At 37.2% G+C, this 27,486-nt stretch overlaps 1 protein-coding gene across 7 annotated transcripts in view; it reads left to right on the forward strand.

Moving 5' to 3' along the window:
• The window catches only part of srpk3 (SRSF protein kinase 3), a 108,896-nt gene extending 82,027 nt beyond the window's left edge, over positions 1–26,869 (forward strand). For 3 of the 7 annotated variants that reach the window (XM_031897552.1, XM_031897551.1, XM_031897555.1), the window contains 9 exons: positions 2,092–2,117; positions 5,767–6,013; positions 9,308–9,802; positions 10,817–10,920; positions 11,001–11,108; positions 16,907–16,976; positions 22,706–22,798; positions 23,264–23,356; positions 24,596–26,869. In XM_031897552.1, coding sequence (XP_031753412.1) covers positions 2,092–2,117; positions 5,767–6,013; positions 9,308–9,802; positions 10,817–10,920; positions 11,001–11,108; positions 16,907–16,976; positions 22,706–22,798; positions 23,264–23,356; positions 24,596–24,780 — 1,421 coding nt within the window. In that variant the 3' untranslated portion in view covers positions 24,781–26,869. 7 annotated transcript variants of the gene reach the window in all.
• The last annotated feature ends 617 nt before the right edge of the window (positions 26,870–27,486 follow it).

Here is a 27,486-nt window from a genome sequence, read left to right on the forward strand (position 1 = left end):
CCAGGGGTTCAACCACTTGCACATTTGCTTTACATTCAGGATTGTTAGAGATCACTAGGTCCAGAATAGCATGTTTTCTGGTTGGTTTCTCAACAACCTGTAATATAAAGTTGTCATGTGAGGACGTAGGATGTGAGGTGGAAGGTCGCATATGAGATGGTCTGGGCCTTATCAAGCTGAGAGCAAGCGAGTAGCTGGAAAACCCTGAGCTCCTATAGCACTTATATTGTGACGAAGATGTTTGCCACCCTTAGAAATGACCTGCAGGGGGATTTCCGAGAGCTACTGTCGGAGATTTGGGCAGAAGCAGTCCCCTTTGAAGCTGTCCACATTTTATTCGAAGGGCACTGCAGAGCCACCAGAAGATACACTGCTCCAAGATGGCGATGAGACTGAAGGGATAGTGGATTCGGCTTCACCGCAGAGCAGACATGGGGTTGTGCAGCAAAGTAAGGAAGGAGTGCAATGTACTGTGGAATCGCCTTTAACAGAAGGAAGGTTGACAGAGATGTTTGCCACCCTTAGAAATAACCTGCAGGGGGATTTCCGAGAGCTACTGTCGGAGATTCGGGCAGAAGGTCAAGAACTGGGGCAACGGACTGGTCAAACGGAGGCTAAAGTACAGGAGTTGGTTTGCACACAAAACTCGCAGATGGATGAGAGTGAGGAGCTTAAAGGAGTGGTTGCGAATCTAAAGTCTAAGGTAATGGAAATGGAAGACCACTCACGTCGAAGTAACCTCCGTGTAAGAGGAATGCCAGAAACGGTCAAGCCAGACCAGCTTAAAGAGTATTTTCAAGTATTTTACAAGTGAATATTTGCTAATAGACAGAATACACAGAATAGCAAATTCAAAGAATGCTCCTGTAAGCGTATCAAGAGATACTATTGTAAAAAAATTGTAACACTGTGTAAAAATGCACAGTTTGTTATCCACAAAAATCCTCATATCCTTCTCAGTTAAGGAGGCCCCAATATAATATTGTGTAGTGTTTAACTCACATTTATTTCTATGAACTTTGTATTTATTAACATAGAACCCGATTTGCCATTTTGCTTCCCAGTTTTTTAAATTTTTTCCTAACAATAAAAATATTTCACTTACGCTAGTATTCATATTGCTATCAAAGGAGAAGGAAAGCTATACACTAAGGGCCGTGGCAGACGGGGCGACTAATCTCCCCGATATGCCATCCCACCAGCTAGATTGTAAATCGCTGGTGGGATGGCATACGCAGTGCGCCGATTTCGGCGCCATGTATGCAATCCCACCAGCGATTTACATTCTAGCTGGTGGGATGGCATATCGGGGAGATTAGTTGCCCGCGACAAGGGAGATTTGTCGCACAGCTACTAATCTCCTTGTCTGCCATGGCCCTAATTAAGCTTTATCAGAAAGGTAAATACAGCCATAAGCACTCACAGAACTGCTGCTCGCCGAGTCCTTAGTGAAAAGAGACACCACATTTCTTTCCTTTTATTCTGTATACACAATCTTCTGTGTAAGACTGCCTTCCTTCCATCTCTGCTGCCTTGAAGTGAAGTCAGAACAAGCTAAAATGACAACTGCTATGTTAAACAAACATAGCGTGATTCTATGGCTGATTACTCAGGTATGGTAAAGCATTCTGCAAAATAAATATAGCTTTCTAGCTTGCACTATTGTGACTAATTATTGAAAATAAAATGCCTTTCCTTCTCCTTTAAATTTCAATTATAAGGTGGCAGATTTATTAATAATAAGTATAAGTAATAAGTATTTATAAAGCACCAACATATTCCACAAGGCCGATACATCTACTTTGTCAAACAAATAGATCTCATGCATGTATTAAACCATACAGAGGGTAAAGGGCCCTGCTTGTTAGAATTTTCATTTTTAACTTTACAAAACTATAATACATTTAAAAAAAATTAAACTGTTATAATTCACATCTGACTTGAAATAAAATGTTATTTCTTTGTGAATTGCACATACAAAAAAAAAGAGAACATTTGTCAGTGTCCTTCCCATCTTCCTAATATATAGTTACATGTTTGCAGACTAGTTATGTATATAAATGTTTAACATTTATTTTGTTTTATTTCCAGTGAGTACTGCTCCTCAGCAGAAACCAGTAAGTATGCTTCTTTAATTTTTTATTTATTATATTTTTATCAGCCTTTTATTTTTTGCAAAGAGTATTGTTGAATATAAAAACAGGCATAGGATCTATTATCTAGATTGGTCCCTGTTTAGTTATGTATGACGTAATGGGCTTCAGCCTTTGAATATATCCTTTTTTGTGCTCAGCAAAAACAACAGCATATATTCTTATGTGTTAGGTTTAAGATTAATTTTTAAAAATAATTTTCTTTCACAATAAGCTGGGAGCTGTGACAACTATAAAGCAATTAGCCTTACACTAAACTGTAACTCATTTTCTGTATGTGAAATTATGCAGATGATAAAAGCTAAAGTACAGACATTATACATGCTAGCACACTAGACACATGGTCAGTTATGCAAACCTACATTTACATACAGACTTTAAAGAAACACACCTGGACAAGTATAGTATCTAAGACAATTGATTACACATGATTATTTTTTTTTTTTTTAACAAATTTTTCATGCAATATACTGTACTTACTGCATATCTAAATTCCCAGATCCCTACTTGCTTCTCTGAGATATGGTGCTGGCAGCCTACAGCAGTGTGAAGTCTACAGTGACATCACTGAAATCTCTCTGTCCTTCCTGTAGGCTGCCAGCGGCAGCCTTCCTATTCTCTGAGCATGTGTGTAACTTGATCCTGTCTCCTGTTCTGAGCTACTCATGCCCACCAGCCAATCAGAAGTGGATCTGCCAGAGGGGTGGGGGGAGGAATGAAACACATGTGCATTATGAAGCAAGGAGGGAAAGGAAGGGAGAATACCTTTTTAAAGATAGCTGCCTGTTCAAGAAAACAGATAGAAAATGTGAAGTAAGTGTGACTGAGTAAATATTTGAGCCAAAAGTGTGGCGTTTTTACTAAACAATAGGAGGACTATTGGGCAGTAGGCGTTTTAAATTTTGACCTACGTTCTCCTTTAACCACATTATCCTCACTTTCAATTTTTCTTGCCCTCGGATTCTGTTCTTCTGCTCTCTTCCCTTTTTATGTTGCTGCTCCATTTCTCTCTGACATTTGCCCTTTTTATTTGTCAGTAATAGAGAACTTTTGACTGCAGCTCAGATCTCATGTTTTTCTACATGAAAAGTAGAAAAGTGTGCAGTCTGAGCTGCCATGAAAAGTTCTCTAAGCTCTCGACCTGAACTGTGACCAGCAAATCACTACTATGGGGCAGGCTTGTTCATTACAGTTCGAGGATTCTCATGCCCAGGGAGAGCGGTTAGCCACACAGTGAGTCAGTGAGGATGATAAGAGTGGAAATGAGGAGGGACCAGGTAGTTTTTAGAGTTTGTAACAAATTCTATTGTTAGAAACGGTACCTTCAAAGATTAGATACTGGGCGTTTTCTACAATGGCTGCATTTATATGATCACTTGGGGGATGATATAATTCTGGCAACACTAGATGTTCAACAGTAATTAGTTCTTTGGCACACCACATACATAATTCAATAGGGTGTATTCAATTCATCAGCTGCTTCCAAACCAAATCCATAGACCTCCATACAAGGAAGAAGCGCATCAGCATACCAGCAAATGCCTTTAACATATTTATTGCAGAAAGATGTGGCACAAGCTTTTGGGGAATACCCCCCTCTTCAGGTACACCTGAAGAGGGAGTATTCCCTGAAAGCATGTAACACTAGATGTTGCCAGCTTATATACCTCAATACCACACCATTATTCATCAGCAGTGTTTTTGTATTATGGCTGGTGATGTTGATTTCTCATTGTGGCTCCACAGTAGGTTGAATGAGATATATATAACTCACTCAATTTGTCACTTAAACATAGTATACTGTGTGTTAATCTATAAGGGCCAGGAAGGTTATCTCTGTATGCCCTTGTACACTTAACCCATAGATCACAATCATGTTTTAAATTTTATGAGCCAGCACCCACTATATACTAAAAAATCCATCACTGTGAGTCAACTTTATAGGGTGAAAGTCTAATCAGTATTACCAAAAAAATAATACAGTAGCATATGTGCCAAAAATGTTATGACTGAAAGTGTTAGGGTCAATACACAATACACAAGTCATACTTGTGAAAGAACTAAACAGGTAGGAAGCATACAGTTGATGCATGTCAATACATTGATATACATGGTACTACACACATTTTGAAAAATGTGCACCCCTCAGTAAAGGAATTTAAATTGCCGCCGCCTCTCTAATATTGTAGGCGGAAGACTATTGAAGCCTCAATTATCTCCTCCTAAACTAAAGAAGAACCTTTTTGGTTGGTAGGTTAAAGGGCATATTCCTTTTAAGCCTACACACTGTCCTCATGAGTTGAAGGGGAAGGAGTTTAGCCAGCCCCACATGGGACAGACTGTAGCTACAGGGTTACTATACCTGTATGTTTGAATTTGTGATTTATGTGCTGACCTTTCTATATGGTCTCATCATACAGATGGTATTCACGTACTTCCAACATAGATCTGCCATTAATCTAGGTAATGCTGTATAGAAGCACTTTGTGGAAAAAGAACATACCACAGACCAATTAAAAATTATGGTTCTTGAAACTGAGAAACTGAGGGACAGAGAACTGAAGCTTTAACCCTTAAAGTGCCACAGGACGTAGAATCTACATTGTGTGTATTACAGTACCTAAGTGCCACAGGACGTAGATTCTACGTCCTGCTGCACTCCCGGGTTTGGGAGCGGTTTTTCAAGCCGCTCCTTCGCTCCCCGCTCATACCCAGCCCCTAGGCAACGAGCACATGGGGGGGAAAAGTGGCCTTTCTGTAATTTGGAACTTTTTGAATAATGGGTTTGATACCTGTACATACATGGATATTCAACTAGCACAGGAATGTGACTTGCTTTTAAGTAAGAAACTACTCTTTTATTATGACATAGAGGGATACAAATCAGCAGTTCCCATATTTAAACACAGAAGAAAAGCAATGATCCTGTTTGCTGCAAAACATTTCAATTTTACAGATGATAGTGAGTGACATAAAAAACTGTGAAAAGGTAGATGTGAACACCTATATTAAATGGAAAATGCACACTTGAGTGTTTTTGTTTTTTAAAAAAACAAAACACCCCATGTGCCCAGACACATTGGGTGTCAGTGCACACATGTATGTGATGGTTTGGGCTTGTATCTGCCTTTTCTTTGCTAGAAAATTGCTTTAGGATACATACACATGAAGGTTTTTTTATGTTGTATTTTTTGTGCGGTACCTATGGAAAAGCTGATAAAAAGCAAACACAATAAAAATTAAACATGTTTTTGCATTGATTGCTTTTTTGTGCACACAAAAAATACATTATAAATACAAAATTAACTGACCTTTATGTGTATGTTCCTTAAGAATTAATCTAACTCACTCTCATGTCTTTTAAAGTGAAAAGCAGTAGGTCTTTGAGTCCTGTGTGTACATTTTTGGTTAGGCACATTGATAGGCATGTAATCTGCTGCAGACAGTTTATCAATTAAGGTTCACATCAGCAAGACAATGATCTCGGTTTTGAGAAGAGTATACAAGACTTTTGGTAGAAAGAGTTTTGTTAAAACTTTGCTTTTAATATAATCATGGTCAGTGATTTTGTTTACAGCAGTTTGTTTACAAAGTTGTCACTGCTTACTTACAGATTGGCAAGATTTCTAAAAATAAAAAAAAGAAGCTAAAAAAAAAGCAAAAGAGACAAGCTGAGCTTCTTGAAAAGCGACTTCAAGAAATTGAAGAATTAGAACGAGAGGCAGAGCGAAAAAAGGCAGAAGAAACGGTGTCTTCGACAATTCTTTTAAATGAGCAGGATTTGGAAGGTCATCCAGAAGCCAAGATGAAAAGTGTATGTCTCGAGGATGCAGCTGATGAGGAGCCTGTTAATGAATATGGTTTGTACGATCAAAGTTGATGAAATGTTCATAAAATGCTTTAACCCTTATCTTTCCAAATGATTCTTTGTACATTAAGGTTTTCCTTTTTTTTTTTCCAATTGACAGCCTTTCTTTCTGCTCTCTTTATTTCACTTGTCTTCCCCTTTTGTGTATACCTGTTACCTTTCTGTGTTCCCTTTTTCTCTCTTTCTGTCTTGTTTTGTCTCCCTTTTGCTGTTTGGTCCTGTTTCCACTTTTACTTCTCATTATTTAATGTTCTCAACTTCTCTCCCTATTTCTCTGCTGCTTCCTCTGTACTCATTTTCTTGACATACTTTCTCTTTCTGTTTTTGCTTACAACTCTCCAAACGCCCCCCCCCCCCCCCCCCCCCCCCCATTTCACTTCAGTAATTTTTGTAAGTGTGTCATTGTTTGATTCTTCTGTGTTGTTTCATGTGAATGACAGGGTTGCAGCCATCATGCAAATAACAGAGTTACTCAGGGATTGATTTGAATATTTGGATTTCACTTGTCCAGCCACAGGATACTTTGTTGTATGGTGATACATCTGAGGAGCCAGATAATGAAGGCTTCCCTTGTAATATGCCCAGTTCTAGTAATTTAGCTACTGACGCATGGGTCACTCGGGAGGAAATTCAAAAGAGACTTGAACATGTAAAGGTAAACAAAGGTCCAGGGCCGGATGGGATTCATCCCAGGGTATTAAATGAGCTGAGCGCTGTGATTGCCAAACTTCACTCTTCACTTAATTATTCAGGATTCATTGAGGTCTGGCATGGTGCCGAGAGACTGGGGGATTGCTAATGTGGTGCCATTATTTAAAAAGGGATCCCGTTCTCAGCCTGAAAACTATAGGCCTGTTAGTCTGACATCAGTAGTAGGAAAACTTTTGGAAGGGGTAATAAGGGATAGGGTACTTGAATACATTGCAGTTCACAATACTATTAGTTTGTGCCAGCATGGTTTTATGCGTAACAGATCTTGCCAGACTAATTTAGTCGTCTTTTATGAGGAGGTGAGTAGGAACCTTGATGCTGGAATGGCAGTTGATGTCATCTACTTGGACTTTGCTAAAGCGTTTGATACAGTACCTCACAGAAGGTTAATGATCAAATTAAGGAATATTGGCCTAGAACATAATATTTGTAATTGGATAGAGAACTGGCTGAAGGATAGAGTACAAAGAGTGGTTGTAAATGGAACATTTTCTAATTGGACCAGTGTGGTTAGTGGAGTACCGCAGGGGTCAGTCCTTGGTCCTTTGCTTTTTAACTTGTTTATTAATGACCTGGAGGTGGGCATAGACAGTACTGTTTCTATTTTTGCTGATGACACAAAATTGTGCAAAACTATAAGTTCCATGCAGGATGCTGCCGCTTTGCAGAGCGATTTGACAAAATTGGAAAACTGGGCAGCAAACTGGAAAATGAGGTTCAATGTTGATAAGTGCAAAGTTATGCACTTTGGTAGAAATAATATAAACGCAAACTATCTACTGAATGGTAGTGTGTTGGGGGTATCCTTAATGGAGAAGGATCTAGGGGTTTTTGTTGATAACAAGTTGTCTAATGCCAGGCAGTGTCATTCTGTGGCTACTAAAGCAAATAAAGTGCTGTCTTGTATAAAAAAGGGCATTGACTCAAGGGATGAGTACATAATTTTGCCCCTTTATAGGTCCCTGGTAAGGCCTCACCTTGAGTATGCAGTGCAGTTTTGGGCTCCAGTCCTTAAGAGGGATATTAATGAGCTGGAGAAAGTGCAGAGACGTGCAACTAAACTGGTTAAGGGGATGGAAGATTTAAACTATGAGGTGAGACTGTCGAGGTTGAGGTTGTTTTCTCTGGAAAAGAGGCGCTTGCGAGGGGACATGATTACTCTGTACAAGTACATTAGAGGGGATTATAGGCAGTTGGGGGATGTTCTTTTTTCCCATAAAAACAATCAACGCACCAGAGGTCACCCCTTTAGATTAGAGGAACGGAGCTTCCATTTGAAGCAGCGTAGGTGGTTTTTCACGGTGAGGGCAGGGAGGTTGTGGAATGCCCTTCCTAGTGATGTGGTAATGGCAGATTCTGTTAATGCCTTTAAGAGGGGCCTGGATGAGTTCTTGATCAATCAGAATATCCAAGGCTATTGTGATACTAAAATCTACAGTTAGTACTAGTGGTTGTATTTATAGTTTATGTATGTGAGTGTATAGATTGGTAGGTGTGCTGGGTTTACTTGGATGGGTTGAACTTGATGGACACTGGTCTTTTTTCAACCCTATGTAACTATGTAACTATATGCACAATTCATTTTTGCAGCCACTCAAAAATATATATCTATAGTTTTATCGTGCTTTCACGTTCTAGAGAAGGTAAAGAATTACAGTACATGTTCCTGAGAGGAGACTGATTGTTTGCATAGATTGGCTGTTTCAAGGTAGTCAAGATTATTGGGGCACAGGCCCACATACCCTCAACTGTTTAAACCACAGATACAAGACACATCCTTTAACATCCCCTAATTTTCATTTCCATTTTCTTTTCTCTTCTTCATGCCATTTCTTTCTTCTATGATTCTCACAAATTAGTTTTCTCCTTTTCCTTTCTTTTAAACTTTTGTTCCCTTTTTTCTATATGTACTTTTTAATTGCAAAATGTTAATAAACCTCGAAATAATTACTTTAACTTATCTGCTTGTTTACTTCCTGGTAGAATGGGGCTTGTGAACTTTATTACAGATTTATTTTTACCTCAGTCTCACCCAAAAAGCTGGTCAGAAGTGTCTGTTCTGTTCAGTATGATGTTTTGAGTAGATATTAGAACACACACAACACACTTCCTAGTTGTCGATAGATTGTAAGAACCATTTAATCACACATCCATTGGGAGGACACTCAGATCACATACTGCACCATTAATATCCTGAAATATCAGGGGATCCAATATTAGCTGATTTAAGAAAAATAATATTTGATTATTATTGATTAATATTTGATTTGATGCAGTATTTTAGGTTCAGTGCTACATTACTTTTTCAACCACTCAAATAAAAATGAAGCATTTATAGATAAAACTATAGATAAAACTAGATATATATTTTTGAGTGGCTGCAAAAAATGTTTGGTTTGAACAGGAAAATTTGCAGTGGAGCAAGAAACATTAATCTTTACCAATTACTGTCATTTGTAGTTGTAGTTTTTTTTTTAATTGCCAAACAGTGTTTGTCAGTCAGTTCTTAATAACTTTGTTCACATGCAGTTCTAAGCCTTTGACTTTGTAAATATACCAGACATTGTTTCCTCAGAAAGAGGAGATAATGATGAAAAAGAAGACACAGAAAAGGAAAATATTGAAAAAGATGATGAAGATGAGGATGATGATGATGCTGAGCCAGAACTGGTCGACACAGATCAGACTTGGATTGAATCTCCAAAAACAAACGGTCATTTAGAAAATGGGCCTTTCTCTGTTGAACCACAGTTGGAAGATGAGGAGGATGAAGATGACGATTGCCTTAACCCAGAGGAATTCAATTTAGATGAATCAAATGTTGAAAGTGATTATACATATAGCAGCTCATATGAACAATTTAACGGTGAATTGCCAAATGGACAGCATAAAAATTCAGAATTACAATTTTCAGAGTTTTCGGCCTCAGTCTTCCCTGAGGCTTTGGAATCTGCAGCATGTGGTTTAGCAATTTCTGAAGACTCTGCTCTCACAGACCGGGATGAAAGTAGCTCTTGTCATGACAGGAGCAGGACAGTTTCAGCATCGAGTACTGGAGATTTGCCAAAAAGTACGTATTACATTGTACTCATGAAGGTTCTTTTTTTTTTTTTTCTTCCAGGGAAGTAGTCGAGAATTATTTAGTACTTTCATAATATAACAATAATAAGAATTTCTGAAGTAAATGCACACATTTTTCACAAATGGAGCAAATGAAGTCTTGTTTGCTTTGACTTACCCGTTTAATTGGGTTCACAATATTTGTCAACTCATTAAAAGAGTTTTTCCTAGTTAAAACCTCTCAGTAACTGCAAATAGATCTTATTTGTCTGATGCTGTAGGTGGAAGATGCACTCATAAAACAAAGGGGGTTAATACAACAAAGGTGTAAACTTTGGTAAAGGAGAGCTGAAAAATCACTTTTTACCGTGCTGCCATAGTTTTCCTGTAAAAGTTTTTTTTCCTTTAAAGGTTTATTTGCTGATTGCTACCTGTCAACAGATACAAATTACTGGTCAGATGTTTGTTTTGAAACATCTGATTGCTGTATATTATTAGACTTAGCCCTTTTCATTATATAACCCTCATACATTTTCAAAATTCAAAAATATGTTAATGACATGTTACACATGAAAAGGGCGTATACGTCACTTTTAAACATGAGTTGCATGGGGCTTGTGCGGTACATCATCAGTACAAAAATGTGTTAATTTTTCAGTGTGTGCCTTACTTTAAGGTCAATTCATTTTTGTGTTAGAATAGTGTGAACCTTAGGCAAAAGGCTCACCAGGCGGTTTCTCTGCATAGAAACACAGTTTGAGAAAAAGTCTGTGCTTCAATCCACTATTTTGCTGTGTGTGCCATTAGCCTTTATGCACTCTCATGTGGGTAGTTAGACAGGCAACTTAAATAGACAGTTCTTTAGGTACTGTACAATACATTCTTGCAGTATTACTAAATACATTTTTAAGGTCATCATCCAAATGCACCAGGGAGTGTGCGTTTCTGGATAAAGGATCCCATACCCGTATTGACTACAATATAATTTAATATTGATCTCATTAAATTGTTGCTTGATTTTCAGCATCTAAAATGCGAGCGGCAGACCTGCTGGTGAATCCTTTGGATCCTAGAAATGCTGATAAAATAAGAGTCAAAATTGCAGACCTTGGAAATGCCTGCTGGGTGGTATGTAAATAGTTTGTTTTTATGTATAGATACTTTTGTTTAGGAATTTCCACTTATTCTGTATTTTTCTTAATTTGTAGCATAAACATTTCACTGAAGATATCCAAACGAGGCAATACAGATCTATAGAAGTTCTGATAGGAGCGGGGTATAGCACCCCTGCAGATATCTGGAGTACTGCATGTATGGTGAGTCCTTGTTAGTAGCGTAATTGCATTACAGGAGGAGGAAGCTTTGTCTGCGTACCCTACTTCCCTCCCTTTTGACTACATCTGTGCATCATGATATGTATGCACACAGGAGTGCTTGCAGTTTGCTAAAATGTGTTTTGCTGCAGGCCTGAGCAAGTCACCTCACACCATTGGTTCTTGTCTTAATGTTTAAAATATATAATTTTTACCTACCTTCCAGAAGAGTTATAACTGAGTAAACAGTCAAGATTTTCTGCACGTTAGGTACAAGTTCACCTAGAAAACCACACACTATTTTGTTTTTACTTCTGCAAGTGCTACAGGTGCTTGCACAGAATAATTCTTTATTAATCGATTTATTAAAACAACAGTATATGTACATATAAAAGATACATTGACATGACTGTCAATTTGTCTTCTCTTTCACACAATGCCTACTCTGTTTCCCTTGCATGATGGCAATTTTGGAACACAACAAGCATTTTGAAAAGCCACTGAAAAGACATTTTATAAATCAAAGCATTACCCGTACATTTGCTTTAAAATATCAAATGTGCAGACAAACTTGACTGTACAGTGACCACAAAATCATTTTTTTATTTGCACATATTTACTTTTGTTAAGAGCAAGAGATTACAGTTTTTTTGGAGGTGGACACAGGGAGGTCCATTAGAGCATCAGTGATGTATCTGCTGCCTTTACCATCTTATATCCTCTGACAATAAAGGGCTTCACTGTATCTAGCTTTTAGCTGCAGGGCACACAGGTTTTCCTTGATTTCAGTGCAAAAAGTTAGCTTGGAATATGTTGTATGAGTAAGTTTGTTTCTTAAAAAAACTTAAAGGGTTAGTTCACCTTTAAATTAACTTTTTTAATTAAACTTTTTTTATTGTTTTTAATACAAGACAATAGCAAAAACAAAATATACATACAAAGAAAAAAATTGGTGGGTAGTCAAGATACAGTGCCTTCTTATACATACTGAATAAAACTACAGAAAGAAAGTATATCCTTTGTATACAGTGATATAATGGTAATCTTAGGGAGGCATATGCCCAAAGTTTAAAGAATCCAGCCAGCATTGCCAAGCCTGGTCAGATTTATCTGGTGTACCCCTTTGAGTGTATACCAGACAGGCCAATGTAAGATGTTCCCTACCAATAGTAGTTCTTTTTGGTTTTCTTTTTATTTCTAAATCACATTGTTTACATTGCAAATAATTGATTCTACCATTTAAAATTGTATTTATGAACCAACAAATTTATTTTTTTTAGTTGTAATATTAGTGTGTAGGCACCTTTCAGATAAGCTATTGTTACTCTTACTCCTTGTACTGTCAATATGACCCAAGTCGCATAATCGCAAGCATAGTTTCTCCTGCTTGGATGCTGTTCTCACGTCTACCACAAGGTGGAGCACGTTTAGCAATACAATCAGTTTCTAAAATAGTTCTGAACTCAATGCTGAAATCTAATCCTGCCTTCAGAAAACCTGCTTCTTGGAAGGGTAAGGAGGTCTGGGGTCAGAAACCATTGTCTTTCTTTGTGTTTATTGTATTTGAGGCTAAAGTTCTCACTGCTTCTCACTGTATTTAATGTATTTAGGATTTAAAGTTTAAGTTCATAGAAGTCAATGTACCATAATTTACAAGTGCATACTGTGCGCATATCTACAGCAGGGAAAATAAGTATTGAACACATCAATGTTTTTCTCAGTAAATCAGTACAGGTATGGGATCCCTTATCCAGAAACCCATTATCCAGAAAGGTCCAAATTACGGAAAGCCCGTCTCCCATAGACTCCGTTTTAATCAAATAATTCAGAATTTTAAAACTGATTTCCTTTTTCTCTGTAGTAATAAAACAGTACCTTGTAATTGATCCTAACTAAGATATAATTAATTCTTATTGAATGCAAAACAATCCTATTGGGTTTAATTAATGTTTTATTGATTTTTCAGTAGACTTAAAGGAGAAAGAAAGGTAAAAACTAAGTAAGCTTTATCAGAAAGGTCTATGTAAATACAGCCATAACCACTGCACTGACTTCTCTGAAAAAAAGATTAGTTGTGTCTGTAATTCATGTGCCAGGGACATGCAGCTTTCTGTTCTCTGCTCTTTCCTGCTCCACCCTCCCTCAAGAATGCTACGAACTCACCCCCCCCCCCTTAGGAATGTGAATCTGAGCCAATCAGCAGGAAGCTGACTCATAGTCTACTAACTGAGCATATTCACTTGGTCTGCATGTCTGTGCAGGAGTGAGGCATTATGGGAACTTTCTTTACACAGCTCAGTGTTTTTTCTTCCTGTTTGGCTTCAGATCTTCTGAACAGGTGAAATATGGGGAGACTTAAGGGCACTATTGAGACAACTGAAGGTATGCCTGCAGCTAGAGATTAACTCTTTACTAACCTTTCCTTCTCCTTTAAGGTATGGAGATCCAAATACAGAAAGACCCCTTAGTCCCGAGCATTCTGGATAACGGGTTCTATACCTGTAAATATATTTCTAATGGGGCTATTGACATAAATTTTACACCTGATGTTGGTAACAACCCAAGTAATCCACACATGCAAAGAAATCACAACAAATAAATCCATAGATTAAGTTGTGTAGTAAACTGGAATGACACCGGGAATTAGTATTGAACACACTTACTGAAATGTATTTAATACATACAAACAAACTCCTTTGTTGGTAAAGACCGCTTCAAGGCACCTCCTGTACAGGGAAACTAGTCGCATGCACTCATGCTCAAGTGTGATTTTGGCCCAAACTCTCTTCAAATCTTGAAGGTTTCGGGGGTCTCTTCTATGAACTCCGATCTTCAGTTCTTTCCATAGATTTTCAATTGGAATTAAGTCAGGTGATTGACTGGGCCATTCTAGCAGCTTTATTTTCTTTCTCTGAAGCCAATTGAGTTTCACTGGCTGTGTGTTTGGGATTATTGTCTTGCTGAAATATCTACCCTCGTTTCAACTTCAGCATCCTGGTAGATGGCAGCAGATTCTTATCAAGATTGTCCTGGTGCATTTCTCCATCATACTTTCATTTATATGAAGTCTGCCAGTACCATATGCTGAAAAACAGCCCCACACCATGATTTTCCTACCTCCAAACTTCACTGTTGGTATGGTGTTTTTGGGGTGATGAGCAGTCCTATTTCTCCTTCAAACATGGTGTGTTCAATAACATCCAGAGAGTTCAGTTTTTGGTCTCATCTGACCAGACTGTATTCTCCCAGAATTGTATTGGCTTGTCTAAATGATGTGCAACAAACTTTAAACAAGCTTTTACTTCAGCATGGAGTGGAGTCTTGTGTGGCGAGCATGCATAGAGGCCATGTTGGTTGAGTGCCTTATTGTTTTCTTTGAAACAACTGTACCTGCTAATTCAAGGCCTTTCTGAAGCTTTCCACAAGTGATCCTTGGCTCTTGGACAACTCTTGTGAATACTGAAAGATTTCAGCAAGTTTCTTGGCTTTCCATGCCTTTTTGCACCTCCTTTTCTTCATGTGTTCATCAATACTTATTCCGCGTCATTCCACTTTATTACTCATAATTTAAAGACTGCTTTGATTACTTTGTATGTGTGGATTACTTGAGTTGTTACAGTCGTCTTGTGTAACTGAGAAAAACGATGTGTTCAATACTTATTTTCCCTGCTGTATATATCCTACTGTACAAGCAGTGCTATTAGCCATTGAAACACTATCAGTTTAGGCACAGTTTATGGCACTTCGAGACCCCAAAATATACCATGTGCATACTAATTTAATGACTTACATTTACCTAATTCATAAACACATGGGCAATTTTATGTGGGGTATAAGCTGCAAAAAATATAGAATGACCCATGAAAACTAAATATTTTTGAAAGTACACATTCAGACAAATCCAAAATGACTGAATTTCTTTCTACCCCAAACTGCAAAGCTTTTCTCAAGTTACTAGTTTTCACAGCATTTATGAAATCGCCTAAAGATATTGCAATTCACTTCAATTCATCTTGCCCAGTTTCTTACTCACAAAGGCAAATCATCCCAAATATAAACACCAGAGATCTACTGAACCCTTTGATGCCCAATATGCCCAGTGACATCTGATGGTGGCTCCGCCCACTTTTTCTAACCTTGGACTGCTGTTAACCAGCGACTAACTCTGCAAAGTGTGGAAACCCTGGCATTAATGTTGTGAGAAAGGCTGCCGTTTAAATATAAACTAATGCAATGTAATGGTTGGAAACTGGCTGTTGATGGCTCCATCCAGTTATTTCTAAACTTCAATTTTATTCCCCCAGTTACCAACTGTGAAAAGCTTGGGATACTGGCGTTAAATGTATGAGAATGGCAGCAGTTTAAATTTCCCCATTAAAATAAAAGAGATACATCTGTTGATGGTTTCACCCTTGAATTATTTTCACCCAGTGATTGGCTGCTGTTGGCTCTATCCACTTTTCTAAACTTGAAATGTAGTCACCCAGTGGCAAACTTTGCAAAGTTTGGGGACCCTGATGTTAAACATGTGAGAATGGCAGCAGTTAAAATTTCCCCAATGAAAGAAATGTGATTGGCTATTCTGGGCTCCTCCCATTTTGGGTAATCCAACAAATGTTGCTGTTTTATTTGGGGTGACCACATGATTAAGTTGTTCAATGCTGTAAGAGTTGACAGCAGTTTGAAAATATTCCGTCAAAGTCAATTGAAAAATTGGGGTTTTTAGAGCGGCGCCACAAAAAGACAAGGGGCGGGATTGCTTAGAAAAGCACAAGCAACCTGCTCCGCTATAGGACAAAGAAGTGTGTAAAGTTTGGGTGTTGTACCCCTAAAACTGTAGGAGGAGAAGTGTTAAGGAAATGGGGGGCAATAAGAATGCAATAAAAATCCAATAAAACAGCAAAAATTGAGCAAATCAATGAAATAACAAAGTACAACAGTGTAATTAGTAGTCAAAATACCTGATCAATTAATCACGCTGCCAAAATAATCTGTTTTTAGGGGAAAGACAAAAGGGTAAAAGTAACTGGTTTAAAAAAAAAAAAAAAAAAGTGTTTGTGTATACATGTGTGTAAACATCTAAGGGCTGTGACACATGGGGAGTTTAGTCGCACGATTTGCCAAAGTTGCCTTGAGAGGAAACTTTGGCAAATTGCGGTGCCGCTTATGCCATCCCACTAGCAATTTTTTTAAAGGGTAAAGGGTATGTTGCAAAGCAGCAATACCGTTAAAGGCCATGTATCAAATTATTAAAGCTTGTGAGCATAAATATTTCAGATGTATAAAAATTTGAAAAACATAATAAGCCTTTATTTTGTGGAGAGCATATCATGATCCGAATATTTAGATTTTTTGTAGTGGCAAATGAAAGTGCCAGGTGCAGACCATTTATTCGTGTTTCAGATTACTTTTTGCAGACCCTTGTTTCAAAGTCTTTTGGAAACGCTATACCTGCAGAACAATATGCCAGCACATTAAAACAGATAGCATTGCCCCGCTAAAACTTCTTGGAATAAGACTTACGGTAGGCGCTAAGTTGTGGGACACACCAAGTGAAGAGTATGCCACTTGGGATGTGGATGGAATTTTAGACTCCATGTAAAAGTGAAAGGAAGGCAAGAATTCTTAATGTCAATGTCTGAACTACAATACTAATGAAAAACCAATACACCCTATTTCTATTATGAGATCTTTAAAATGAGGGGAGCTGCATATTTCATGTTTAGGTCTCTTTTCTTTGAAATGTTTTCCTTTTCCACTGGAATAAAGGCTTCACTTAATTTTTCTGTGTTTTTACTAAGGCATTTGAATTGGCAACTGGTGACTATTTGTTTGAACCCCATTCTGGAGAAGATTATTCACGAGATGAAGGTGAGTATGCATACAGTTTAGGAAAATGTATAAGTTCTACCATATAGCTCTTTGTCAGAGAAGTGCTTTGTTGCTGAAAAAAATATAATTTATTTTTTTGGTTTGTGTTTTGAGCTTTTTTTTTTTAAGGAGAACTTACATTTAAGGGCAATGGGGCACAGTAAAACTTGTCACTAGCGGTAAATCAATGATACTGCAGGCAACAAACCTCCCCAAAATGCCTTGTAGTAACATATTATGTGATCCAGCTTAATCAGGGAAAATTATTCTTCTTTTACAATTTCCTGCATAAAATAGAAAGACTAATTTTGGGCTCAGAAATTATATCACATCTTGTTCAGCATAAGATCAGTGAAAAGTATTTCAAATTAAACTATTTTTTGCGTACTGTTTTTATAAGTAAACAAAATTTGAAACCATGAAAATGAGTTAATAAAATTACATATGCAAAGATAATTTCACTACCTCCTTGCATATCTTTAGACACAGAAGACACAACAAAAACAGTAAAGTTGGCTGTTACATTATTTCTATTTAAAGTAAAGTAAAAAATAAAAGTTAATAATCATCCTAACAAGCAAATATATTTAAAATCATTATGTATCTTCTGCATTGTGAGATTAACAATCAGATTCTAAAAAATACATACATTATTAGTGAAAGTGCTGTAAATCAAACAATTACGGATGGAGCCGGGTTAATAATTTTACCTGCAGTATTTTGCAGAGAAATGCCATTAACTACAGTGAATGATGGCTAGGATGTGTTGCATAGTGACAAAACAGATTGCACAATCTAAAGTCTACTAACATCTTTTTTATAAACTTAGGTATTTCAAGTCTGCAACATATGCAGTTATACAGGGATTTTTGTTACTGTGCTGCAAGTATGTGTGTAGATGTGAAGGTTTCATTGAGGAGGATGCAGAAAAGCTTTGCAGCCTATTTGACTACTGGGTGTAATGGGTTCTACAGTGAAGAACATAAGTATTTGAACACCATGTGATTTTGCAAGTTCTCCCACTTAGAAATCATGGAGGGGTCTGAAATTCACATTGTAGGTGCATTCCCACTGTGAGAGACAGCATATAAAAAAAAATTCAGGAAATTACATTGTATGATTTTTAAAGAATTTATTTGTATTGCACTGCTGCACATAAGTATTTGTTTGCAATTACAGAGGTCAAACGTTTCCTGTAGTTCTTGACCAGGTTTGCACACCCTGCAACAGGGATTTTTTGCCCACTCCTCCACACAGATCTCTTCTAGATCTGTCAGGTTTTGGGGCTGTCGCTGAGCAACACGGAGTTTCAGCTCCCTCCAGAGATTTTCTATTGGATTTAGGTCTGGAGACTGGCTAGGCCACTCCAGAACCTTGATATGCCTCTTACGGAGCCACTCCTGTGTGCTTCGGGTCATTGTCATGTTGGAAGACCCAGCCATGACCCATCTTCAATGCTCTGACTGACGGCGTAGTGTTCTACCGACAGTGACCTTTGAAACTGTGGTCCCAGCTCTCTTCATGTCATTGACCAGCTCCACCCTTTTAGTTCTGGGCTGATTCCTCACCTTTCTTATCAGTGACACCCCACGAGGTGGGATCTTGCATGGAGCCCCAGTCTTAGGGAGACTGACAGTCGTCTTTATCCTCTTCCATTTTTTAACAATTGCTCCAACAGTTGATCTATTTTCACCAAGCTGCTTGGCAATTGCCCCGTAGCCCTTTCCAGCCTTGTGAAGGTCCACAATTTTGTCTCTGGTGTCTTTTGACAGCTCTTTGGTCTTGTCCATGGTAGTAGTTGGAGTCTGACTGTGGGGTGGACAGGGGTCTTTAAAGAGCTCAGACAGGTGCTACTAATTTAGATTAATGAGTGGAGTAGAGGTGGACTAAAGGCAGAGTAACAGGTCTTTGAGAGACAGAATTCTTGCTGATTGCCAGGTGTTCAAATACTTATGTGCAGCAGTGCAATACAAATACATTCTTTAAAGGGGACCTGTCACCCTAAGAAAAAACTCCAAACTCTTTTCTATCATATCAGTTGAGCAAAATAAACTTCATTTACACTATACAGATAGTATAAATCTTGTTTCCTTCAGTCTTGGAACTATTCACAGCAAGCAGGCAGCTGCCATTTTGTGGACACTGTTAGTAAGGAAAGCTTTGCATCACACAAAAATTGTTGGAGGACCAGATGCCCATACCCATGCACTGGCTACATAATTAGGTGATGGGGAGGGAGGGGAAACGTGTGAAGTGCAGTGATATCTAGGAAGTGCTAAATGGAAAGCTAAAGGTATTGTCTGCCCCGCCTTTATGCCTAAGGCATAGAGGCGGGGCAGGCAATATATGATTGACAGCTGGGATTTTTAAATGCCTTTATAATGGGTTTGGATGTGTTATTTAAAAAAAGGAATTTGGGTTTCATGTTTACCTTGAAAAGGACTTTTATTATTCAGCTTTTTATGTCTGGGTGACAGGTCCGCTTTAAAAATCATACAATGTGATTTCCTGAAATTTTTATTTAAATGCTGTCTCTCACAGTGGGAATGCACCTACAATGTGAATTTCAGACCCCTCCATGATTTCTAAGTGGGAGAACTTGCAAAATCGCAGGGTGTTCAAATACTTATGTTCCTCACTGTATATGTTAAAATGAAAATGTAATATAAGCTTCATCCAATGGAAAAGCAAAATGGTCTTAATACAATCACTATTTCTGAAATAATCGTTATTTTTTACTATCTTCCTCTCCATATTCTGTCATTCTTCATTGTCTCTTTATGCAGCAACCTGGGTATTGAGACTTAGACAGATATTAATTGACAGATAGGTCTAATAAATATTTTAGGGCAGCGGTTCTCAACCTGTGGGTCATAAGCCCTTTGGGAGTCGAACAACACTTTCACAGGGGTCGCTTAAGACCATCGGAAAACACATATTTGCGATGGTCTTAGGAGTAATTTTATGGTTGGGGTTCACCACAACATGAGGAACTGTATTAATATAAATATTCTTATTTATCTGCAAAGGTGCTCTACATTTCCTCTTCCATTCTTAATTTCTAATACTTACCTGGTTGCTAGAGGAACTAAGCTCTAGCAACTTGACACCTGTTAGAGTTTTAAGCCTGATGGTTGCAAAACAAAACAAAGCACACACACACAATAAATAAAGCTAAATTGCAGATTGTTTTAAAATATCACTGTCATACTAAAAGTTACATATAAGGTGAACTACACCTTCAAGAAAAACAGCAGTTAATTATTATAGAGTGTTGTTTTCAAGTTTCCCCTTCCTTTGCTTTAAAACCCAGGCCTACCTCACTACTGCCTGTATGAGGTATAGAACGTGAGCTCCAGTCTCCCGTGGTGCCAATTCATTCATAATGCACATTTGGCTTCCACTCATACTTGGCTAAGATTGGCACTGAAAACAATGCTACCATCCTATTTCCTCTCTGCCTTCCTATTTCCTCTCTGAAGGTTTCTGGTTCAGAAACTGATGGTTTTTTTTGTTCTGCTGCTGCTGTAGTATTGTTGAAATGAGCACAGGCTAAAAGTAGCCAATGTTACACGTTACAATAACAATCTTTCCTGCAACCATTGGTTGCAGAAAAGATTGTCCACTTCACTAACGTTAAGAGCTGAATCGTCAGATGTGCAGGTAGAAACAATAGAACGCTACCTCTATCAGAGGATTTAGCATTAACCTACTGCCAATGTTTGGGCACTTCAAAGAAGGAGTTGTAGACCTAATCAGCATCTGTCTTTGGAGTCTCTTAAAGGACGTGTAAACCTCCAACAAAAGATGTAATTAGTGAACAGTATCTTTGAAACATTTAAATACCTGCTACTCTGGGTGTTAAAAGGTTCTTAGTAAGGCTGCAGCATCTAGTTAATCACTTGGGAATCCATTTTCTTCTCTGGCCGACTGCCTCTTCCCTCAAGAATTTACTTTGGCTGTTGGCTTCTGAGCACGCTCAGTTCTTCTCAACTCAAGTCACTAAACACACCCTCCAGTTAAACAGCCAATGAAGAGATGACATTGCTGGTTTGGCTAAATTTTGTCAGCCAATCAGATCATGGTTATGCAAAGGAAAGGCAAATGGGCAGTTGCCTGTGCAATGCCTGTGCTTCCTTAGACAGTCAGGGTGTTGCCAAACCCCACTGGCTTGGGCAAAGAGCAAAGACTTCTTTTTTTTAATTGAATGAAATTGAAATATCATGTAAATATCTTATTTTTTAAAGGCGAGCCACCACTTTAAGTGCCCTGGTGCACAAAATGCATAAGTTTGCCGTTTCCTTTACTTGGCCTGTCTATGGGATCTGAGTGCCTGCTGCTTCTCTTTGGTGTGATCCCCCGTTTAGCACATAATAGGATTTCATATGGCAACACTAATGTATAGCCGTTGATTCATAAACTACTCATAGTATCTAGGATAGCACAAAGGCATTTTCCTTAAATCTCACTCTCGCTGACCTTCAGGTGCAACCTTTTTTCCCCCTTCCCCTTTTTCCCATATTCCACTGCACTATGTACATCAGGTAAGTTATACCTTGGTATAAACCTAAATATCTTAATCTTTAGTATCTTAGTTGAAATATATGTAAAAATATGTTTGTATCATCTTGTAGATCTTTGTAACCAGTATTGGTTTGTTAATCCTTTTGTGGGGGTTTGTGTTATTGTTAGGGGTTGTGCATTCCCATTTAATTTACACCCAAAAGTCTATGTTGAGAGCTACCTTTCCATTTTTATTTGTTTGGAAGGGGAATTATTTGAAATATGTAATTATTAATTTTTTTTACCCCGATAAACAGGCTTCTTCAAACTTTTGAGCAACACACAATCTTTGTGGTATTTGCATTGCATGATTGTATAAATGTAAAAAGAGTGTATTGGTACTAGACATCTTGACAGTTTAGACATTTCAAGTATATTACTTAATTGCTTCTAACATGGGGTACATTTATTTGGTTTGCTGATAACAGTTATTGATGTGCCCGCTTCCAGTGATATTAACGATTGATACATGAAGGTTATCAAATAGATTAACATTCTTATTTCTTTTATAAAAACATACATACATGATACTGTTCATTTTACACCATGTATATAGTAGGTTTCACTGTGTTTAAAAAAAAAAAAAAAAAAAAAAAAACATTTTTTTTTTTTTTTTTTTTTCAAAACCTGTGAATTTACTTCTTTCTAATCATAGTCGTAAGGAAGTACAGATATAGGAATTACTAATTGAAAAGGCACTGCATGTGTGTTCCTTGTATGTGACCTCAAAAAATCATGCAGCCAACTTTTATATAGTTTTTTGTTTTATAGTTCCTTTTTTGGTTGTGTTAACATAATTTTACAGAATTAACTACACTGAAAAATGTGCATTTTCACCTATATTTTTCAATAAGGCAATTAAGACTAATCCTTTCTAACGCGCAATCCAAGGCTTTCGTGTTATATGTGCCTTTTTATTCATTATAATTTCTTGGGTGATTTATAGACTACACATGCATTGGTCATACATTTTTCTAATAATGATCTGCTGATCTTGCTACCTCTGCATGAACTTACCACCTGTTTGTTTTTTTTACTTTTTTGTTTTCAGCGTGATTTTGACTTTCAGTATTCATTGATTAATTCCACTTTCTTCATATATTTTCTTACCTCATTTATTTTCTTCTTCTTTTCACTCTTCACTACTATTTTTCTCTCCTTCATAGACCACATAGCACACATCATTGAGCTTCTAGGCAATATCCCAAGACACTTTGCTCTGTCTGGAAAATATTCTCGGGAATTCTTCAATCGCAGAGGTAGTACCTCTTCTTTTTGAAAGGCACCGTGATGCAGACAGAATGAACATCTTTGCTGCCATTAGTGAATAATGCTATCACAGACAGAAATGGGCAAATTTTTTAAGTCTTGGTCTTTATTGAAATAAATGAACATGATTCAGAAATGTAATGTTTTAGTTTTCTTAGTTTTGCCAACTTCGTTTTTTTTTTGCTTTTCGGAAGGAAAATCCGTTTCAGGAGAATTTTTGTGTATTAAAATTCTAATGGAAATTATATTTCTTATTTTTAGGATTGGGCCTTTTGTTTGTTGAGTACAAAGGGATCTGTAATTTCTGATTTACACACAGCAACAGGTTATATTTAATTTCTGTATACTGCAGCAACTGATTGATTCTGTCTGTGCCGGGCCAGTTTCTGAACACATGAATTGTACTGATTATAGTTGTATGTTTCTGTTTTGCTGGCAATGTTCTTCAAACACAGATCACATAGCATTGATCACTGAACTGCTGGGAAAAATCCCTCGAAAATTTGCTATGTTGGGGAAATATTCCAAGGATTTTTTCACCAAGAAAGGTAACTGTACTTCTGTCTCATAGAACACCTCTTACAACAATTTATCCAGAACAACTGGTAATGAAATACCTGATAACTTTACTATTTATAAACATTATTTGTGTTCTGAATAATTTAATATTAGATTGTTCATAATCTATATTAGATAATACATTTATATCTGTGTACATAGGCATGCATATATGTACATGCACACATATCTATTTTATGTATCATAGGGGGACGGTGTTCTTTATGTATAGTCTTATTTGTTTTTTGTAGTATGTGCCTTTGTCAATGTATTACCTGAAAAAATTAGTGCAAGTAAAAATACTCTGAGACGCTTTCATATAGGAAACATCTTTCTGGGGCTATAGCTCCTATAGGGCTTAACTGCCATGGTCCTGTCATGGAGAATGTAGCAGCCTTTTCTCACCTGTTATCCTTCGCATAAAGACAAATGGGTAATAGTTTTTGGCCGCTGGGGTCAGTGACCCCCATTTGAAAGCAATCTTATGGATGATTTTGAGTTTGGCAGTTCCAGAAAAATGCTACCTATCTAATTGTGTAATGCTGATTGTAAAGTTTTGTGGAGAAGGAATTATTGTGTGGAACTGTTTTTTTATGGCTAGGGCCCTTGTTTGTAGTCAAAAGCAAAACATAATGTACATTCTTGAGTACTGTTATTCTTTGCTTTTCAGCAAGATAATGCCAATGTGGCCAAAAAGAGGTCCGTACAAAATTGATTTCCATCAACATGGTGCTAAAATCCAAGGGTGATGGCACGTGGGAAGATTTTTCTCGCCCATGGCTAAATCTGGGCTACCACCTGCAACAAATCTCCCCTAAATGCTTTCCCACTGGGAAACATGCAGCCCTACATTTTCCAAAGTCCCATGAAGTTTCCTTGCAAGAAAAGAGAACTCCATGGCAGCTCTTGAGCCAAAAAGCAGTCGAAAACTGATAACATTTATAGCATATTTAAAACTGCTGCACATTTTTGTAACTGGAAAGGTTCTTAGAATCACACTGCAGTCTTCTTTTTTCTTTTAGTTTTATTTAACAAAATATGTATAAGTTATGTATATATCTTGTCCATCAAATAATCTCTCAGTTTAAAAGGTTAGTTATCAATGAGTTAGAAAAATGCATATTAGTCAACCAAACCTTGGCTGGCATTTTATTATTGTCAATTACTGCATAATAAAAAATTTGAAAATACTGTTTTTCAGAGTATTAATATGCCGTTATTCTGTACAGGAGAACTTCGACACATCACAAAATTAAAGCCTTGGAGTCTCTTTGATGTTCTTGTTGAAAAGTATGGCTGGCCTCAAGAAGATGCTGCTCAGTTTACAGATTTTCTGACACCAATGCTGGAAATGGTTCCAGAGAAACGTGCATCTGCTGGCGAGTGCCTCAGACATCCTTGGTTAAGTTCTTAGCAAATATTGTAGGCATGAAGCTTTACTCTGTTGCTGCATACCTACTTGCTGACTGTGACAAAATGTTAACAGCAGCATAATATTTGAGCTGGTTTCATCTCAGTCCCATTGATTTACCCAATTTTTCTTTGTTATTTAATTTTTTTTTGTGTGCAGTATTTGTTGTTAGCCTCTGTGTCTGCTATAAACTTATCCACTCTGTATTGGGTAGGGGAAACAGTTAGTTAGTTTCTGACCATGTTTTTCCATATTATGTGCTGTTCAGATGTCTAATATTTGAGCAAATAGACCTTTTTTCCATGTCTACAAGATTTTGTAACTATTTATGAAGATATGTTTTAGGTGATGTTTGGGTAAACCCTTGCTTTTGAAATTGAAAAAAAAAAATAAAAAGGGGCCCTAAATATATGGGCACTGTACATTTTTATCGTTCAGGAGATATTACCATTCTTGTATTATACTGTATGTACATTCACTTTGTAAATGTGTATTTTCATTAAGATCTTCGCAGTGCTAAGAGTGGAAATTTTAATTCCAAAGCCAATCTAAGTTAAGATGTTCAGTTTAGCAGTATGCATGTAATCTAAGCTTATTTCTGCTTGTTACCTGAGGGTAGATACAGTCTTCTTAATTTGATTTGCAAGATAATGTTTTTTTCCCTCACACAATTGACTCGAGTGGCACTTTAGGGACACTGTACCATTTAGAGTCTAAAGCACTTTTACAACAATGCTAAAGTCCATTTTTTAGATTTTTAAAATTTGTGTAGCAGCATTTCCATTTCCTTCTTAAACTGTACAGAAATATAAATTACATACTTAGTCTACCCTCTTTAACAGATAGGTGAATTTCCTAATATCATATTTAAGAAATCTAATTTTGGTACATAAATCCTTGCCCTGCATGCCTTTCTGAGTTAATGCAAATTCAAAGAGAAACAGGGCAGTTCATCTCAAACCACTATGCTTCATTCTTATTTTAGTGTAAATCCATGTGTAGGCATTTTCCAATTTTGTATATGTTATTCACACTGAATAGTGTTTTGTCAGTGAGAGGTTATACTCAAGGATATTTGTTTTATGCTATAGGAGCAGGATGGTGCACCATTTGGACTTTGGCTTATGGCATACAGGACACATTTTCCGTGTGCATCCTCTGATTTTTTTGGGTGTGGAGCAATGCCCAAAATAGCCCCTTGCTGCTTTCCATATGGTGTAAGGCAGTAGCCTTAAAGTGCCAGAACTGATACTTGTTGACAGATGGAATCTTTAGTTGCCTGTAAAGTGGCAGTGCTGCTGTTTTTAGGCGATTGCCCTTTAACTCTTATGGCAGGCAATAGGGGGAGTTTGTGGGCATCTTTCCACATGCGGGCAAAACACCTGTATTTGGAGTGTGGACCGACCAATTGTAAATATCTGCTGGCTGAACTTTCAATTCTAGGGCAAATGATTTTTAATACCATCAAATAACAAGTATATGGTGGTTATTGCATTAACATCAAAAATACCACAATAACATTTAGTGTGTATAATGTGTAAGGTAACATATGTTTGCAGAAATGCAAAAACATAACAAAACAAAGAATAAAAATGTTAATAAAATGATTTTGCTCTGCAGTGTATAGTGCAGTGGACAATGTAGCTCTTTCTGGTGTAGCATTCTGAACGTTAAATAGCCAATTTCACAATTGCTTAGGTGTACAGTACATATAATTCAGCATTATTTTTTTATAACTAATTGCACTGGCTTAATGTATTTTGGATATACATACTATTTAGTAATTCATTTTTCCTTTTTATTTTAACTTTCAGGTGCATTCCTGGTTCAGTTCAAAATAGAAATAAAAATATTATAGGTAATACAGATTTTAGGGTGTATGTAGAGGTCTGTGTAACCTCTTTTAGTCATTGGAATGAATGTAAATTTCTGTTTTTACAAATTATGGTGCCACTTTTATCTTTTAAGCGTTTCATTTTAATCTCAAGCCTTTGCAATAATTAGATGTAAAAATGCCCCGTATTGTAACAGTAACCAGTTGTGGTTTAAGGTGCTTGCAGTTGTCCAATAAAATGTATGTTTTTCTAGATAACCTGATGACTGAAACATGTTTATTACAATTTTTCATTTTCAGATATCTGTAGAGTTATTTTTGATTGCATTAGGGCCACTATTAGTGTCGGTTTATAAAACATGTATAAGCAATGCATACATTTTATGAAATTTCAAAAAAAGTTACAAGTTTTATCCAAGTCTTATGATTTCTAACAGCTATAACAAGCATTAATCTACTGATTATACCAGGATGCTCATTCAACACTGGGCATATTTGCACCTTAAGCTGTAACCCATGGCAACCAATCAAATGTTTCTTTTATTGTTCTACCTGCAGTTGGCTGGAAAAAAAAGCTAATTACTGGTTGTCATAACTTACTGCCCAGGTGCATAAATAGGTGCTAAATTATCCATTGCCTATAGCAACCAATTAGGCTTACTTTTACTTGTGCAATTTACCTCATACATGAGTCAGACCTTAAAGGGAACAATAATGAAAACAAAACAATATAAGCATCAGCTCATGAAAACTACATTTTAGTTTAGTAAGATTTGCAGAGAACCCCCTTTAGTCAGATTTACTTTATAGGACCTATTATCCAGAATGCTTGAGACCTGGGGTTTTCCAGATAAGGGATCTTTCCCTAATTTGAT

This window comes from Xenopus tropicalis, chromosome 3 (genome assembly GCF_000004195.4).
Source record: "Xenopus tropicalis strain Nigerian chromosome 3, UCB_Xtro_10.0, whole genome shotgun sequence".
Lineage (NCBI taxonomy): Eukaryota > Metazoa > Chordata > Amphibia > Anura > Pipidae > Xenopus > Xenopus tropicalis.